This window comes from Ovis aries, chromosome 1, assembly GCF_016772045.2.
Source record: "Ovis aries strain OAR_USU_Benz2616 breed Rambouillet chromosome 1, ARS-UI_Ramb_v3.0, whole genome shotgun sequence".
In the NCBI taxonomy this organism is placed as follows: domain Eukaryota; kingdom Metazoa; phylum Chordata; class Mammalia; order Artiodactyla; family Bovidae; genus Ovis; species Ovis aries.
The window spans coordinates 256,379,473-256,399,332 of NC_056054.1; the positions used below are offsets into that span (position 1 = coordinate 256,379,473).

The 19,860-nt window shown below is 38.3% G+C and overlaps 1 protein-coding gene across 7 annotated transcripts in view; it reads left to right on the plus strand.

The window, feature by feature from the left end:
• The first annotated feature begins 211 nt into the window (after window positions 1–211).
• The window catches only part of TOPBP1 (DNA topoisomerase II binding protein 1), a 73,337-nt gene continuing 53,688 nt past the window's right edge, over window positions 212–19,860 (plus strand). For 2 of the 7 annotated variants that reach the window (XM_004003332.5, XM_042236965.1), the window contains exons 1-8: window positions 212–354; window positions 994–1,084; window positions 3,082–3,216; window positions 4,834–4,977; window positions 11,575–11,756; window positions 13,016–13,212; window positions 14,915–15,094; window positions 17,591–17,757. In XM_004003332.5, the coding sequence (XP_004003381.2) occupies window positions 1,001–1,084; window positions 3,082–3,216; window positions 4,834–4,977; window positions 11,575–11,756; window positions 13,016–13,212; window positions 14,915–15,094; window positions 17,591–17,757 (1,089 nt within the window). In that variant the 5' untranslated portion in view covers window positions 212–354; window positions 994–1,000. Of the gene's footprint in view, window positions 355–523; window positions 921–993; window positions 1,085–3,081; window positions 3,217–3,910; window positions 4,075–4,833; window positions 4,978–11,574; window positions 11,757–13,015; window positions 13,213–14,914; window positions 15,095–17,590; window positions 17,758–19,860 lie in introns of those variants that run through there. The other 5 variants (XM_012103245.4, XM_042236959.1, XM_012103249.3 and 2 more) reach the window with 5 other exon arrangements.

Here is a 19,860-nt window from a genome sequence, read left to right on the forward strand (position 1 = left end):
CCAGCAAAGGTAAGACCCGCCCTTCCAGCTCCTGAGCCGAAGCTTCTGCCACAGCCTTCCGGGAACACCTAAGCCTCCGGGTGGGAACCAACCAGCACCGCCGCTTTCTTTTGTCTCCGCCCTCCCCCGCTGCAGTTGTCGTAGCGTCACTTCCGCCGGAAGGGACGGGCAAGACCGCGCGGTTGGCGCGAAAGTCGGTTCGCGGTTCGGCAACTTCCGGGTCTGCGTTTGCTTTGGTTGGGGGCGCCGCTGGGTGCGGCGGGTGTGCGCCGGGCTGGCGCCCGACCCCAGCCGCAGTCCCGCGTGCCGCGCGGCCCCCTACTCGCGGCCCGGAGATCCCCTGCCTCCACCGAGGTGAGTGAAGCTCAGAGTGAGCACCCCGCTCCCTCCCCACCTCGCAAGGGGGAGGGGTCCTCGACGCCGCCTCTGGCCTTAGGGGCCCTGGATTCCGGACCTTGTAACCGGTCCCCGGACCGGTGGATGGGACAGCGGAGAGCACGTGACTGGGGCAGGACCGATAATCGGACTTTCCCCTGGCAGCTGCGAAGCGAGAGCATCTAGCCTTTTAGGGCCCTAACTTTAATGGCTGGCTTTCATGTTTATATGTAAAGTTCGTTTACTGAGGGCTTAACCTATCTTGAGGGCCGCAGATGACCTCAGGGACCTAATCGTTCTGAGCATTCTCAAGCTAAATGAAATTGAATGACCATCGACTTAGGAGACTTAGAGCTCCAGAGCAAAAGTCCTCGATGAATTCAGTTTAGCAACATTAATTTCGTATTTTGATTTACGAAGACTGGTTGTTGTCATCTTTTCCCTTGATTTTGTCCACATTCCACTGTTTCTTACAAACCATAATGGACGAATTCATGGGCAAGACCAGAATGTTTGTCCTTCGACATTCTTATTTGCACAGAAAAGTAGGTGCTTTAAACATTTAACTTTGTACGTAATGTGTTTTTACTCTTGTTAATGGTTCCTTTATTTTGACAGTTCAGAAATGTCCAAAAATGACAAAGAACCGTTTTTTGTGAAGTTTTTAAAGTCTTCAGACAATTCTGAATGTTTTTTTAAAGCTCTTGAGGTAAGACTACTTGACAATGTCTTGCTGTGAATTCATTTTCTTGTTTCTAGTGTTTTTGACTTAGGCCTTTTATGTCTTAGTCATGGTTATTTTATTTTCATAATAGTTTTACTCTAGTCTACATTCATAGATACCTCATTATTAACACACTCTTGAATTGATATTAGTATATCATGTATTTTGGGGGGATTGAAATCTTTACTGACATTTATATTGAAAGTGATGGGCCTGGTAGTCTTAGAAATTAAGTAGTTTTCTTTTGTCTACTAACCATAGACCTTTGTGTGTTGAAAAAACTTGAGGCAGTCCTATATTGGTTACACTTCATTTTTTGTTTTTGTTGTTGTTAATTGTTAAAAGTATGTTTCATTATATAGTTTCATGTGGGAGGATGTAGGGGTAGTGTCTCCCCCAGTAGCATCACCGTGGCCTGAGAAATTGGACCCCAGCTCAGACTCACTGATTGGAATCTACTTTTTAACAAGATCTTATGTATGTTTAAGAAACACTTGTAAAAAAAAAAAGAAAAGAAAGAAACACTTGTAGCAGGTTTTTCTTTTAAGTTCATTCAGCAAATAATTGTGTTCATCATCTGATAAGCACTGTTCAAATACGTGGGATACATTTAGATAATGAGAGCAGGCAAAGATCCATACTTTCTCAGAGTTTACATTCTATTATAGCTATAGGAAATAAACTAGTCAGATATATCAGTGTGTAATATATAGTATGTTAAAGCTGCAAAGTGCTGTGGGAGGAGAAATGCAAAACAAGTTAAAACATTCCAGAAGATGTTTGTTAAGGAAGAAGGGAAGTTTACAATTTATTTTAAATATAGTGTGATATTCTCTGTGGAGAAGTTGATATTTGTAAATACTTGAAGGAGGTGAGATAATGAGCCATGTTAATATGTGGGGAAGGTTTCAGTTTCAGGCAGAGGAAATAATCATACACAGGCCCTGGGAAGGTGCTTGCAGTGTCTGTCCTGCTTTATTGTGGCTGTAGTGTAGTGTGAACAGGAGATGTGGGATGAATGCTAAGGTTTGGTTCAGAGAATAAGAATAAAGAGGTCATGAGGGCCTTGTGGTCTCTTTTAAGGACTTTGGCTTTTTCTTACGGTGAGATGGAGAGCCACTGGGGGAGTTTAATCAGAAGAGTATATGATCTGACTTAATCGTTTTAAAAGGATCACCCTAAGTATTTAATGAAAGGACTTCAGAATTTGTTAAGAAAATATTTGAGTGCTTATTGGGAGCCAGGATATGTTGCCAAACAAGATAGATCACAAAACATTCTTCTTACAAGGGAGAGAGACAAAAACTGTGTATATATGTATATATAATATTATGTATGCTATATATGCTAGTATACATAATACTATATCTATGTTGTTTTCTTCATAAAATAGGGAAAGAATATTTTAGAAAAGTGTGATCAGGAAAAGCATCTCTGAGGAAGTGACATGTGAGCAGATGTGGTTGAAGTGAAACAAGTCAGGTGAAGTCCTGGGGGAAGAGTGTTCCAGGTAGCAGTGGGGGGGGGGGGGGGTGCAAAACCTCTAAATGAGGTCATACTTAGCTTGTTCCAGGTCTGGAAAGAAAGCAGGAGTGGCTAGAGAAGAGTGAGCAAAAGGGATTAGAGGAAGAAGTAAGCATGGGGAGACAGAGACAGGCAATGGCCAGACTCTGTGGTCTTATAGGTGATTGTAAGAAATGAAGATTTTATTTTGAGTGTGGTGGGAAGCTGCTGGAGGTTTTCAGCAGAGTGATATGACCTGATTTGTATTGTTGAAAAGATTAGTAGCTGCTGTGTGGAGAATAGATTTAGGGCAAAGGATGAGAAGGAACCCCTTTGGAGACTCCTGCTCAGGCCACGTGAGAGATGATGGTTCCTTTTGATGGGAAGAAGGCTGGATTTGAGATGGATTTTGAAGATACAGTTCATAGGACATAAATACAGGTGAATAATTTCATATGCATTCTTATTTTTTCTTTCAGTCAATAAAAGAATTCCAATCAGAAGAATATCTTCAGATTATTACAGAAGAAGAGGCATTGAAAATAAAGGAAAATGATAGATCACTGTATATCTGTGACCCCTTTAGTGGTGATGCCTTTGATCATCTCCAAAAGGTTTGCTAACTTTTAGTGTGTTCTTTCAGGTAGTGTTTTTGGTTTGTTTTTGCGGCAGTGCAGTGGACATAAGTTCTTTACTGGTCATGATGTATTTTGTAAATTATGAATTGAGAGGAATCTTTTGGTTTTGAAAGACCAGAATAGTAATTTTAAAGTGTAGTTATATTCCCGTAGGCTTTAATTGGGCTTCCCTGTGGCTCAGACAGTAAAGAATCCACATGCAGTGCAGGAAATCTGGGTTTGATCCCTGGGTTGGGAAGATCCCCTGGAGGAGGTCATGGCAACCCACTCCAGTATTCTTGCCTGGAGAATCCCCATGGACAGAGGAGCCTGGCGGGCTACAGTCCATGGGGTCACAAAGAGTCAGACGCAACTAAATGACTAAGTGCAGCACAGAACAGACTTTGCTTGATATGTGAGTTTTGTATTTTAGGGAATTTAACCTCACTTAGTATAATTTAACCCTATAGTAATGAAGTATTTTATTGATGAAGTTCTAATGTACTTAAACTCAGTTTGATTTTAGAGTAAGAAAAGATTTGTTTACTTACTGTCTTTACTGTGTGTTCTTGAATTTTAGTACCTGTGCTTTGTATAGGGTTTGAAAAATTATATGCTAAAAGGAAGCATTTTGGGGATGAGCATTGCTAATATATCATTGAGCCATCTTATTTCTTTTTGTTGATTCTAGAGTCTACTGACTCATTACTTTTTTGGTGTCTGGACAAGAGAGAAGCATTGAAATAAAAGTAAACTGGCTATAATTTCATCCAAATTACAAAGAAGTGACTCTTGTTTGAAGGAGAAGAAAACATAGAAGAGTAGCTAGATGCAGTACTATACAGATAATGGAAGGTCTGTGCCCATGTTTTCCAAAAGCATTATTGGTCTTACCCTCCTTTTGGAAATAACACTGCTTGTCAGATAGAATCAATAGCATTGAATACTCAGTTTTCTTATGACTGACCAAAAAGATAGAAATAAACATTTACCCTGGAGACATTTACATCAGTTATGCTTTGGTAACTTTGGTAACTGTAGGCTTTAGTCTGGCCTGGATGTGCTGATGTTGAGCAAAATTGTTCAGTTATCAATGAAAGTGATAACCTTAGGAGAAGTTTTTGTGGGCCTTTCCTGGAAAAACATTGAGTTGTGAACAGTGTTTAAAAATGAATGTAGAAACTACCTAGGATTATGCTTTTTTGTAGCATAATAGGTATTTTAGAGGGAAAGTATTTGGGTTCTTACACTTAACTGCCTCATTGGCTGGGTGCTTCATTTGAAAAGTAATTATTATGGCATAAGGCTATTACTCATATCCCCTATTGCTAAGATTGTATTTGTTTCAGAGATTAAAATTTTAATGGCAATTTTGAGTGAGTATAACTTTTGGAGCTTATTTCTTTTGATAGCCTGCATTGTTTGATTTGCTTGTGTGTTAATGTGTGGTATGTCTGAGAAATCATATAATGTGTGTTTGCTTTCTAACAATTTGGTGGGTTTTCTGCAGTGATCAACTTCTCTAAAGAATTGGTAAATGCAGTGTTAAACAAAATATAATTTTCTAAAACTGTAAGTCTTTTCCTACTTAATAAACTTTCCTTGTTTTTGTAGCTTGGTTGCAGAATTGTTGGTCCTCAAGTAGTCATATTTTGTATGCACCACCAGCGATGTGTCCCAAGAGCTGAACATCCAGTTTATAACATGGTTATGTCTGATGTAACCGTGTCTTGTACAAGCCTGGAAAAAGACAGAAGGGTAGGTGTTGCTGTGTTAAGTGGAATATTGTGGTCAATATATATTTGCACACAATTTTTCACTGTAGGGGATGTTTTGAAAGACCTTGCATTTGGTGTTTATGACATCTAACAGAGTCTAGATGATATTCTATATCTTTTTAAAGTTTATTTATTTTAATTAGAGGCTCATTACTTTACAATATTATAGTGGTTTTTGCCATACATTGACATGAATCAGTCATGGGTGTACATGTGTTTCCCATCCTGAACCCCGCTCCCACCTCCCTCCCCATCCCATCCCTCAGGGTCATCCCAGTGCTCTCGCCTTGAGCACCCTGTCTCATGCGTCAAAGCTGGACTGGCAATCTATTTCATATATGGTAATATACTGTTTCAATGCTATTCTCTCAAATCATCCCACCCTCTCCTTCTCCCACAGAGTCCATGAGTCTGTTCTTTACATCTCTGTCTCTTTTGCTCTCTTGCATATAGGGTCATCGTTACCATCTTTCTAAATACTGTATATGTGTGTTAATATACTGTATTGGTGTTTTTCTTTCTGACTTACTTCACTCTGTATAATAGGCTCCAGTTTCATCCAACTCATTAGAAATGATTCAAATGCATTCTTTTTTAAAGCTGAGTAATATTCCATTGACACAATGTGGTCCACTGGAGAAGGGAATGGGAAACCACTTCAGTATTCCTGCCTTGAGAACCGCAAACAGTATGAAAAGGCAAAATGATAGCATACTAAGAGGAACTCCCCAGGTCAGTAGCTGCCCAATATGCTACTGGAGATCAGTGGAGAAATAACTTCAGAAAGAATGAAGGGATGGAGCCAAAGCAAAAACAGTACTCAGTTGTGGATGTGACAGGTGATGGAAGCAAGGTACGATGCTGTAAAGAGTGATATTGCATAGGAACCTGGGATGTCAGGTCCATGAATCAAGGCAAATTGGAAGTGGTCAAACAAGAGATGGCAAGGGTGAACGTCGACATTCTAGGAATCAGTGAACTAAAATGGACTGGAATGGGTGAATTTAACTCAGATGACCATTATACTACTGCGGGCAGGAATCTCTTAGAAGAAATGGAGTAGCCATCATGGTCAACAAAAGAGTCCAAAATGCAGTACTTGGATGCAGTCTCAAAAAGGACAGAATGATCTCTGTTCGTTTCCAAGGCAAACCATTCAATATCACAGTAATCCAACTCTATGCCCCAACCAGTGATGCTGAAGAAGCTGAAGTTGAACAGTTCTATGAAGACCTACAAGACCTTTTAGAACTAACACCCCAAAAAGATGTCCTTTTCATTATAGGAGACTGGAATGCAAAAGTAGGAAGTCAAGAAACACCTGGAGTAACAGGCAGATTTGGCCTTGGAATATGGAATGAAGCAGGGCAAAGACTAATAGAGTTTTGCCAAGAAAATGCACTGGTCATAGCAAACACCCTCTTCCAACAACATAAGAGAAGACTATACTAAGACGTCACAAGATGGTAAACACTGAAATCAGATTGATTATATTCTTTGCAGCCAAAGATGGAGAAGCTCTATACAGTCAACAAAAACAAGTCCAGGAGCAGACTGTGGCTCAGATCATGAGCTTGTTATTGCCAAATTCAGACTTAAATTGAAGAAAGTAGGGAAAACCACTAGACCACTCAGGTATGACCTAAATCAAATCCCTTATGATTATACAGGAAGTGAGAAATAGATTTAAGGGCCTAGATCTGATAGATAGAGTGCCTGATGAACTATGGACGGAGGTTTGAGGCATTGTACAGGAGACAGGGATCAAGACCATCCCCATGGAAAAGAAATGCAAAAAAGCAAACTGGCTGTCTGAGGAGGCCTTATAAATAGCTGTGAAAAGAAGAGAAGTGAAAAAGGAGAAAAAGAAAGATATAAGCATCTGAATGCAGAGTTCCAAAGAATAGCAAGAAGAAATAAGAAAGCCTTCCTCGGCAAACAGTGCAAAGAAATAGAGGAACAAAACAGAATGGGAAAGACTACAGATCTCTTCAAGAAAATTAGAGATACCAAGGGAACATTTCATGCAAAGATGGGCTTGATAAAGGACAGAAATGGTCTGGACCTAACAGAAGCAGAAGATATTAATAAGAGGTGGCAAGAATACATAGAAGAACTGTACAAAAAAGATCTTCACGACCAAGATAATCATGATGATGTGATCACTCACCTAGAGCCAGACATCCTGGAATGTGAAGTCAAGTGGGCCTTAGAAAGCATCACTACGAACAAAGCTAGTGGAGGTGATGGAATTCCAGTAGAGCTATTTCAAATCCTGAAAGATGATGCTGTGAAAGTGCTGCACTCAATATGCCAGCAAATTTGGAAAACTCAGCAGTGGCCACAGGACTGGAAAAGGTCAGTTTTCATTCCAATTCCAAAGAAAGGCAATGCCAAAGAATGTTCAAACTATGACACAATTGCACTCATCTCACATGCTAGTAAAGTAATGCTCAAAATTCTCCAAGCCAGGCTTCACCAATACGTGGACTGTGAACTTGCAAATGTTTAAGCTGGTTTTAGAAAAGGCAGAGGAACGAGAGACCAAATTGCCAACATCCGCTGGATCATGGAAAAGCAAGAGAGTTCCAGGAAAACATCTATTTCTGCTTTATTGACTATGCCAAAGCCTTTGCCTGTGTGGATCACAATAAACTGGAAAATTCTGAGAGAGATGGGAATACCAGACCAGCTGACCTGCCTCTTGAGAAACTTATATGCAGGTCAGGAAGCAACAGTTAGAACTGGACATGGAACAACAGACTGATTCCAAATAGGAAAAGGAGTACGTCAAGGCTGCATATTGTCACCCTGCTTACTCAACTTATATGCAGAGTACATCATGAGAAAAGCTAGGCTGGAAGAAGCACAAGCTGGAATCAAGATTGCTGGGAGAAATATCAATAACCTCAGATATACAGATGACACCACCCTTATGGCAGAAAGTCAAGAGGAACTGATAAGCCTCTTGATGAAAGTGAAAGAGGAGAGTGAAAAAGTTGGCTTAAAGCTCAACATTCAGAAAACGAAGATCATCGCATCTGGTCCCATCACTTCATGGCAAATAGATGAGGAAACAGTGGAAGCAGTGTCAGACTTTGTTTTTCTGGGCTCCAAAATCACTGCAGATGGTGACTGCAACCATGAAATTAAAAGACGCTCACTCCTTGGAAGAAAAGTTATGACCAACCTAAATAACATATTCAAAAGCAGAGACATTACTTTGCCGACAAAGGTCCGTCTAGTCAAGGCTATGGTTTTTCCAGTAGTCATGTATGGATGTGAGAGTTGGATTGTTAAGAAAGCTGAGTGCCGAAGAACTGACGCTTTTGAAGTTTGGTGTTGCAGAAGTCTCTTGAGAGTCCCTTGGACTGCAAGGAAATCCAACCAGTCCATTCTGAAGGAGATCAGCCCTGGGATTTCTTTGAAAGGAATAATGCTAAAGCTGAAAGTCCAGTACTCTGGCCACCTCATCCAAAGAGTTGACTCATTGGAAAAGACTCTGATGCTGGGAGGGATTGGGGGCAGGAGGAGAAGGGGACGACAGAGGATGAGATGGCTGGATGGCATCACGGACTCGATGGACGTGAGTCTGAGTGAACTCCGGGAGTTGGTGATGGACAGGGAGGCCTGGCATGCTGTGATTCATGGGGTCTCAAAGAGTTGGACACGACTGAGTGACTGTATTGAAGTGAACTGAATATTCCATCGTGTATATGTACTACAACTTTCTTATTCTTCCATCTGCCGATGGACATGTAGGTTACTTCCATGTCCTGGATGTTATAAACAGTGCTGTGATGAACACTGGGGTACACGTGTCTCTTTCAATTCTGGTTTCCTCGGTGTGTATGCCCAGCAGTGGGATTGCTGGGTTGTATGGCAGTTCTGTTTCCAGTTTTTAAGGAATCTCCACACTGTTCTCCATAGTGGCTGTACCAGTTTGCATTCCCACTAACAGTGTAAGGGGGTTCCGTTTTCCCCACACCTTCTCCAGCATTTATCGTTTGTATAATAAACTTTTTGGTAGCAGCCATTCTGACCAGCATGAGATGGTACCTCATTGTGGTTTTGATTTGCATTTCTCTGATAATGAGTGATGTTGAGCATCTTTTCATGTGTTAGGCATCTGTATGTCTTCTTTGGAAAATGTCTATTTAATTCTTTGGCCCATTTTTTGATTGGGTCGTTTATTTTTCTGAAATTGAGCTGCATGAACTACTTGTATATTTTTGAGATTAATTCTTTGTCAGTTGCTTCGTTTGCTATTCTCCCATTCTGAAGGCTGTCTTTTCACCTTGCTTGTAGTTTACTTCGTTGTGCAAAAGCTTTTAATTTTAATTAGGTCCCATTTGTTTATTTTTGCTTTTATTTCCATTACTCTGGGAGGTGGGTCATAGAGGATCCTGCTGTGATTTATGTTGGAGAGTGTTCTGCCTTTGTTCTCCTCTAGGAGTTTTATAGTTTCTGATCTTACATTTAGATCTATAATCCATTTTGAGTTTATTTTTGTGTATGGTGTTAGAACGTTCTAGTTTCATTCTTTTACAAGTGGTTGATCAGTTTTCCCAGCCCCACTTGTTAAAGAGATTATCTTTTCTCCATTGTATATTCTTGCCTGTTTTGTCAAAAATAAGGTGTCCAAGATGTGTGGGCTTATCTCTGGGCTTTCTATTTTGTTCTCTTGATCTATATTTCTGTCTTTGTGCCAGTACCATACTGTCTTGATGACTGTGGCTTTGTAGTAGAGCCTGAAGTCAGGCGGGTTGATTCTTCCAGTTCTATTCTTCTTTCTCAAGATTGCTTTGGCTATTTGAGGTTTTTTTGTATTTCCATACAAATTGTGAAATTATTTTTCTAGTTCTCTGAAAAGTACTGTTGGTAGCTTGATAGCGATTGCATTGAATCTATAAATTGCTTTGGGTAATATGCTTATTTTCACTATATTGATTCTTCTGATCCATGAACATGGTATATTTCTTCGTCTGTTTGTGTCATCTTTGATTTCTTTCATCAGTGTTTTATAGTTTTCTATATACAGGTCTCTTGTTTCTTTAGGTAGATTTATTCCTAAGTATTTTATTCTTTGCATTGCAATGGTGAATGGAATTGTCTCCTTAATTTCTCTTTCTGTTTCTCATTGTTAGTGTATAGGAATGCAAGAGATTTCATTGTGTTAATTTTATATCCTTCAACTTTACTGTATTCATTGACTAGGTCTAGTAATTTTCTGGTGGTGTCTTTAGGGTTTTCTATGTATAGGGTCATGTCATTTGCAAACAGTGAGAGTTTCAGACTTTTTCTTTTTCCAATTTGGATTCCTTTTATTCCTTTTTCTTCTCTGTTTGCTGTGGCTAAAACTTCCAAAACTATGTTGAATAGTAGTGGTGAGAGTGGGCACCCTTGTCTTGTTCATGACTTTAGGGGAAATGCTGTCAGTATTTCACCATTGAGGATAATGTTTGCTGTGGGTTTATCATATATGACTTTTATTATGTTGAGGCATGTTCCTTTGGCCACCTGATGTGAAGAGCTGACTCACTGGAAAAGACCCTGATGATGGGAAAGACTGAAGGCAGGAGAAGGGGATGACGAAGGATGAGATGGTTGGATGGCATAACCGACTCAATGGTCATGGGTTTGGGGGGACTCCGGGAGTTGGAGATGGACAGGGAGTCCTGGTGTGCTGCGGTTCATGGGGTTGCAAAGAGTTGGACATGACTGAATGAACTGATGTTCCTTCTATGCTTGCTTTCTGGAGAGGTTTTATCATAAATAGATGTTGAATTTTGTCAAAGGCTTACTCTTCAAAATTGAATGCAGTGGACTCTTTTATTTCAAACTGGCTACTGAAAGTTTTTTGTTTTGATTGTAAAAGGAAACTCACTTTTTTCTCTGTATAATCAATGAATTTGTCTTTGAATCACCTTTTTCCACCATAGTTAATCTTTTATAAAGAATTCTGAGATTTACACCTATTTTTTCTCTATTCTGTATGTAACTTGTATATTTTTAAGTATGTGCATCAGTTCAGTTCATTCGCTCAGTCGTGTCTGACTTTGTGACATCACGGACTGCAGCACACCAGGCCTCCCTGTCCATCACCAACTCCCAGTGTTTACCCAAAACCCACGTCCACTGAGTCGGTGATGCCACCCAACCATCTCATCCTTCGTCATCCCCTTCTCCTCCTGCCTTCAGTCTTTCCCAGCATCAGGGTCTTTTCAAATGAGTCAGCTCTTCACATTAGGTTGCTCAAGTATTGGAGTTTCAGCTTCAACATCAGTCTTTCATAGTATATTAAAATATATAGTGTTCACTTTAGAAGAAATATAGTTAAATTCATGGAGTTTCAAAAGATAAATGTAGGAAAATAATGTGCATAAAGGTAATTCTAAAATTTATACTTTATATTTATCTTCTAAAAAGTAACTTTATGAATTACTTAACTTGTAGTGATGAGAAATATTTGTGTGTTCAAGCTAAGAACAACAAACAGCGTTTATCGGACATTTTATTTAAAAATGGAAGAATTATTGTTTGATTCTGTATTAATAATTTTCTTTTGGGACTACAGGAAGAAGTTCATAAATATGTACAAATGATGGGTGGACGTGTATACAGAGACCTTAACATATCAGTAACTCACCTTATTGCAGGAGAAGTTGGTAGCAAAAAATACTTGGTTGCTGCAAACCTAAAGAAACCTATTTTGCTTCCTTCTTGGATAAAAACACTTTGGGAGAAGTCACAGGAGAAGTAAGAGATATTTTAGATATTTTCTAGATTTGAATAAATGTTATCATTTTGGCATATTATAGGTTTTCATAGAGGAGGTTTTATGGTATCCCCTATGGATTTGTTATTTTGGGACACCTGGATCATTACTCTTTTCTCCAATGAAAACAAAAGATAATCTACATGTTCTTATTATCAAGGTATAAGTTGTTAGGTAGTCTGGGCTATGGACTTAGCATTAGCTACAAGACAATAAATTTTTTGATAATAGAATTGTTTTCAGTAGTGAACAGTGATAAAATAGTTGAGAGAATCTGTGTGGCAACTGTAGCTTTTATGTTGCATTAGCTTTCAATACCATGCCCTCATGTTAGGATGGAGAATAATTTTAGCCACTTTGGTATTTGTATTTCTTCCCAAAAGGGACATATTTAAGGTTGAATATAAACATATATAACTCATTAACTGAGATATAATTATTCAGTAAACGTTAATTGAGCCCATTTTATGTACCTGTCCTGAGCTAGGCATTAGGTAACTGGAGAGCAAAACAAGACAGCATCCCTGGCCTCATAGAGCTTAGAGCCTATTTCAAAAGATAGAATTAAGTTTCCCTTAGAATTAGATTAATAACCAATAAGTATTTAGTTACCACTGTTTAAATTAAGTAGACATTTTCCAGTCTTCCCTTCAGCACCATCCAGCATATTCTAAACATGTCTCTATGTTGGCATCCTCATCATTCCTAGCCTGTTGCATTAGGACATCTGCCTACCAGGGCAGCAGAATGATGATATTTTTGTTGGCATTCTGCCAAAATCTTTGCTTACTATTTGTATAGTATAATGGAAGAATTAAAAGTCTGGTTTTTTTTTTTCAGTAGGCAGCAAAGAACCTTTGAGTTTTTAGTTAGAAATTTAGACTTATAAGTTTGAGGGGAAAAAAAAGTTTGGAAAATGCACTGCTTTCACCAGCATGGATTTATAGTTACTGAAATATATGTACTTTTTCACTTAAAACAGTTTTATTTGAGGCTCTGAAACATTAATTTTTTTTAGAGACATGGTTTGAGCTAGATGAGCAGTTAGTATAATTCTAAGTGTGCTTGTCAGTTTCCCTTGATATTGATCAAATTCCTAAAAAATGAGGAAAACATTAGTGTTATTTCTGTTGTTTGTCATTCTGATAAAGTTTAAACTACCTGGTATTTTGATATCTTAATTTATGGGTTTTTTGGTGGTGTTTTTTTTTTTTTTTTTTTTTTGGTTCATTTTCCCCAGGAAAATAGCTAGATATACCGATATAAACATGGAAGACTTCAAGTGTCCTATTTTTCTTGGTTGCATAATCTGTGTGACTGGCTTATGTACCTCAGACAGGAAGTCAGTTCAGCAGCTCACAGTAAAGCATGGAGGACAGTACATGGGACAATTGAAAATGAATGAGTGTACACACCTCATTGTGCAAGAACCAAAAGGTAAAACTGTTTCCCAAAGAGATGAATGCAATATTTTTTACTGTTTAACATTTTGAGATCATTCTGGAATATTTTTTACTTCTGATATTTCATAAACATGCACATTTCTTTTTTCTTGCAAAGATAGTTTTGTTTATAATCTGTAGAAAAATTACATGACTGATCCAGGTCATTGAATAAATATTTAAAAAATAAGAATTTCTAGTGGTGTTTTATCTAAATTTATTATCTGGTCTTTGGTTTTTTTTTTTTTTAAGTCCCCACACAGCCACCCAATACTTAAAAGATGAGAGATTTGGATGAATTTAACACAAAAGCTGATTTTTTTTTAATCTAATGTTAGTTTTTAAAAAATTATTTGTTTATTTTTGGCTCTACTGGGTCTTTGTTGATGCACAGGCTTTTCTCTAGTTGCAGCAAGTAAGGGCTGCTCTCTAGTTGGAGTGGCTTCTGTAGTTAACTGGCACGGGCTCGAGGGTATGTGGGCTTTAGTAGTTGCAGTTCCCAGGCTCTAGAGCACAGGCTCAATAGTTGTGGTTCACGGGTTTAGTTGCTTCACAGCATGTGGGATTTTCCTGGACTAGGGATTGAACCTGTGTCTCCTGCATTGGCAGGTAGATTCTTTACCATGAGCCATCTGGGAAGCCCTCTAATAATAAATTTTAAAGGCTTGGCTTCATTTTTAGTTGAATGAATTATCCTTACTGAGTAAACTGCAAGTTTTAACTTGAAGATGCACCTTGAAGTGCATGAAACTACTAAAAGAAAAATATATTACCTGGAAAAAGAATTCCTTAAAATTGCGATTAATTGTGGCATTCTATACCATTATAACTATTCTGGAGAATATTTTTACCAGTTCTCTGAAAATATATAAAAATTGATGAGAACAGAGTTGTATTAACGTTTTTATTGTCTCTTTTTACCTACACATAGAGTTTTTACATAGACATCAGAGTTGTTTTTTTTCTTTCTAGGTGTGATTGTGAACAACTGTAATTGCCAAAAAAATTGTTTTTACATTTTATATTAGAAATATGTATTTTGAAACTACTTTCCAAAATATTTTATTGTATCATGTCACCTTTGTTTCCATCTAAGCTTGTTCATCCTCATATATAAATTATAAATATACTGTTATCCCTTAACCCTATTCCTTATAGTATGAAACTGAGGGTCAGAGTTTCTTGAGCAGTAAATGCTGTAGATAGAATGGCTTCTTCAGAGTGTCAGAGCAATTTAAATACTTGTGTTAAGTAGGAATTAAAGTATATATACATATAAATATATGCATATATACACACACAGTAATTAGTTTAAAAGTGAAAAGTGTGAAACCGCTAAATTCTGTGAGTTATCCACATGTTACAGATTAAGAAACTGGTTTAAAGAACTTAAGTAATGGAAGCTATATTCAGAAATTTTATTTCAGTTACCCCATTAATGGCTTCTGTCCTGCAGTTTTGTAAAAGATAAACCCCCTCACATAGCATGTGTATTTAACACAACACACAGAAAATATGATTGCATAATAACCTAATATATTGCCTTTTAATACACTGTATAGCATACTGTTTCAGAGTAATTGCTGGTAATTTTAATTTTGTTTCAGGTGAGTTTTTTCATAAGCTTTCATATACATATTTCTGCAAATATGGATTTTAATGGCTTGCATTTCTCTCTTTTTTAATTGACATAATAGGTCAAAAATATGAATGTGCCAAGAGATGGAATGTACACTGTGTGACCATGCAATGGTTTTTTGACAGTGTTGAAAAAGGTTTTTGTCAGGATGAATCCATATACAAGACAGAGCCTAGATCAGAAGCAAAGAGTATGCCTGATACTTCAACTCCTACTGGCCAGATCAACACAATTGATAGTAAGTTTCTTTGGGATTAAGCGGTCATTTTTAAGACAGTTTTCTGTGTAAGGATTGATTTGTTAATAGGATCAATGAGATACAGTAGGGAATTCTATTTTTTCTTGCTTTGTTTTCAGGTATAATTGTATAATAAAATAACCAAATTATATTAGAAAAAAATTAGTCCAGAACTTCTGCTATTTCTTTTTCTAATGAATACCTGCTTTCTTTCATATCCTTATATTATGCACAAGATGGTTAAAGAAATTAAGAATATAAGTAAAGTTTTTAAAACTTGACTGGCATGTGGATATTAGTCCCATTTCTTTATTAGTTTGCTATTAAGAAAGCCTTCCTCAGCAAACAGTGCAAAGAAATAGAGGAAAAAACAGAATGGGAAAGACTAGAGATCTCTTCAAGAAAACTAGAGATACCAAGGGAACATTTTATGCAAAGATGGGCTCAGTAAAGGACAGAATGGTATGGACCTAACAGAAGCAGAAGATATTAATAAGAGGTGGCAAGAATACACAGAAGAACTGTACAAAAAAGATCTTCATGACCAAGATAATCACGATGGTGTGATCACACACCTAGAGCCAGACATTCTGGAATGTGAAGTCAAATGGGCCTTAGAAGGCATCACTACGAACAAAGCTAGTGGAGGTGATGGAATTCCAGTTGAGCTATTTCAAATCCTAAAAGATGATGCTGTGAAAGTGCTGCACTCAGTATGCCAGCAATTTTGGAAAACTCAGCAGTGGCCACAGGACTGGAAAAGGTCAGTTTTCATTCCAATTCCAAAGAAAGGCAATGCCAAAGAATGTTCAAACTACCACACAATTGTACTCATCTCACACACTAGTAAATTAATGCTCAAAATTCTCCAAGCCAGGCTTCAGCAATATGTGAACCGTGAACTTGAAGATGTCCAAGCTGGTTTTAGAGAAGGCAGAGGAACCAGAGATCAAATTGCCAACATCCGCCGGATCATGGAAAAGGCAAGAGAGTTCCAGAAAAACATCTATTTCTGCTTTATTGACTATGCCAAAGCCTTTGACTGTGTGGATCACAATAAACTGGAAAATTCTGAAAGAGATGGGAATACCAGACCAGCTGACCTGCCTCTTGAGAAATCTGTATGCAGGTCAGGAAGCAACAGTTAGAACTGGACATGGAACAACAGGCTGATTCCAAATAGGAAAAGGAGTACATCAAGGCTGCATATTGTCACCCTGATTATTTAACTTATATGCAGACATCATGAGAAACGCTGGTCTGGAAGAAGCACAAGCTGGAATCAAGATTGCTGGGAGAAATATCAATAACCTCAGATATGCAGATGACACCACCCTTATGGCAGAAAGTGAAGAGGAACTAAAAAAAAAGCCTCATGATCAAAGTGAAAGAGGAGAGTGAAAAAGTTGGCTTAAAGCTCAACATTCAGAAAACTAAGATCATGGCATCCAGTCCCATCACTTCATGGCAAATTGATGAGGAAACAGTGAAAACAGTGTCAGACTTTATTTTGGGAGGCTCCAAAATCACTGCAGATGGTGATTGCAGCCATGAAATTAAAAGATGCTTACTCCTTGGAAGAAAAGTTATGACCAACCTAGATAGCATATTCAAAAGCAGAGACGTTACTTTGCCAACAAAGGTCCAACTAGTCAAGGCTATGGTTTTCCCAGTGGTCATGTATGGATGTGAGAGTTGGACTGTGAAGAAAGCTGAGCGCTGAAGAATTGATGCTTTTGAACTGTGGTGTAGGAGAAGACTCTTGAGAGTCCCTTGGATTGCAAGGAGATCTAACCAGTCCATTCTGAAGGAGATCAGCCCTGGGATTTCTTTGGAAGGAATGATGCTAAAGCTGAAACTCCAGTACTTTGGCCACCTCATGAGAAGAGTTGACTCATTGGAAAAGACTCTGATGCTGGGAGGGATTGGGGGCAGGAGGAGAAGGGGACAACAGAGGATGAGATGGCTCTATGGCATCACAGACTCGATGGACATGAGTCTGAGTGAACTCCAGGAGATGGTGATGAACAGGGAGGCCTGGTGTGCTGTGATTCATGGGGTCTCAAAGAGTTGGACACGACTGAGTGAATGAACTGATCCGACAGTTGTTATTGATCATCTGTATTCATATAAAATTTAAAAACCATTTCTGTTTTGGAAGTACCATGTATACTTGTGGTTGGCAATATAACAAATGTTACCAATTTTTTTTCAAATATAACCTTCCTGGACCTTGAAGTCAGCAACTTCAGATTTTCATTGGAAGCTAGTCACTATTAAGAGAATATATTAAGTATATTTTCATTAAAATGAACCTTAATTAGATTCATTTTTCCTTTTCATACTTGGCCCCCAAGATTTCAGTAAAACCGTTTAAATTTTACTTTTAGAAATTGTTCATGACTCTTCTGGTATAAGAAAAGTTCACCTTTAGGGAAATATGTAATTAGTTATTTTATTTCCATAAATTTATGCATCTTTGTTTTTAATATGTAGGTCGTACTCTTTCAGATGTCAGCCATATTTCCAACATCAATGCAAGCTGCATAAATGAATCAATATGTAATTCAGTTAATAGCAAACTGGAACCTACAGTTGAAAATCTGGAAAATTTGGATGTCAGTGCATTTCAGGCACCTGAAGATTTATTAGATGGTTGTCGGGTATGTCTTTATTATGTAATCCACTAAATGATAATACACGTTGGTACTTGTAGCTTCACTCTGAAGACCCTGCAGAGTTGGGCTTGCTCCTTACCTACAGAAGTCCACCCCTCAAGCTAAGCAAATGCACTCATTAGGCCATGTTTGTCTTTTAGCTATTAGGGTCTCTTTGCCTGGGATGTACCTTTATATGTCATCCATTAAACTTCATATCATTTTTCAAATCTTCTTTGAACCCTCCTGACTACCTTACTCGTCCCATTTACTGTGGGGTTTTTTTGGCTGCACTGGATCTTCATTGCTGTGCTCAGGCGTTCTCTGATTGCTTCAAGCAGGGGCTGTGCTTCATTGTATTGCCTTCTCATTACAGAGCCTGGGCTCTAGGAGCCCAGGCTTCAATAGTTGTAGCACATGGGCTCAGTGTTTGGGGTAAATAGTTACTCTGTGGCATGTGGATCTTTTAGACCAGGGGTCAAATCCCTGTTCCCTGCCTTAGCAATATGGATTCTTAACCACTGGACCATCTACTGTATTTTGAGAGCATTTAGTTTCTGACCCACTTAATGGGTTTTTATTTATAACTGTCATTTATTGATTATAGTAAGACACTGTGCTAATTATTTCGTATACGTTAGTATGTCATATATAATCCCATTTAAATCCCACAAATAACTCTAACGTGTATATTACTGAGGTTGAAACTCAGAGGATTAAAGTTCTTGTCCAGAATCTCACAGACAGTAAGTAACTAGCCATCTACTTCAAAGCCTGTATTTCTAAAGATTAGGTACGCCACTTTGTTTAATATCTCTTGGGCTATTTAATTTTTTATGTCTGAATAACTGTCTAATAAATGCCTTGATGGGAACGTCATATGTATCTTTTAGAACTAAATACTTAGTTTATTTCTTGCTTGTAGAATGAATAGGCTATGCAGTAATTCTCAAAGAGTAGCGAAGACTTAACTTTCTTCTTTTATTCAGGAAAATGGGCAAATTACCTTCCTTTCTATACTTTTAAAACTTAACAGTTTATTAACAGAATATGAGGTGTTGTGTAGTCTTTTATCGAAACTGTACTAATTCTGGATGTGACTTAATTATTCTTACAGGAAATGTATGATTCCTCATTTTTGTTAAAATGTAATCTAGTGATAGAGGTTATTTAGTTTGGGATATAAATGCAGTTTGGAATAGATTAAGACTTTTTTAAAAGATCCATTTGGTAAAATAGAGATGAAGAAGATTCAATATAGTAAAATTGATTAAATTGGTTTCAGTTCAGTTCAATTGCTCAGTCATGTCTGACTCTTTGTGTCCCCAAGGACTGCAGCACACCAGGCCTCCCTGTCCATTATGAACTCCTGGAGTTTACCCAAACTCATGTCCATTGAGTTGGTGATGCCATCCAACCATCTCATCCTCTGCCATCCCCTTCTCCTGCTTTCAGTCTTTCCCAGTATCATAGTCTTTTCCAGTGAGTTCTTTGCATTAGGTGGCCAACGTATTGGAGTTTCAGCTCAACATCAGTCCTTCCAATGAATATTCAGGACTGATTTCCTTTAGGATGGACTGGTTGGATCTCCTTGCAGTCCAGAGGACTCTCAAGATTCTTCTCCAATACCACAGTTCAAAAGCAACAATTCTTCGGTGCTCAGCTTTCTTTATAGTCCAACTCTCACATCTCACATGTGCATATATTGATAGTTAAAAATAAGTTACTGAATATGTTTCATCCCCAAAGCATTGTGCTTAGCTCTTTGACCTAATTTTTTTTGTTTAATCAACTATGAAAACTATTTCAGTATATAAGGAACAAAATCGGTTTAAATAGTCTAAGTTGGACTTGCTTGGTAGTCCAATCGTAAAGAATCCACCTCCCAATGAAGAGAACACAGGTTTCATCCCCGGTCTGGAAAGATTCTTCAGTGGCTCAGCAGGGAAAAATTCACCTGCAGTGCAGGAGACTAGGGTTTGATCCCTGGGTTTGGAAGATCGCCTGGAGTAGGAAATGGCAACCCACTCCAATAGTCTTGCCAGTAAAATCCCATAGACAGAGGAGCGAGCCTGGCAGGCTACATACAGTCCATAGGGTCGAACAGAT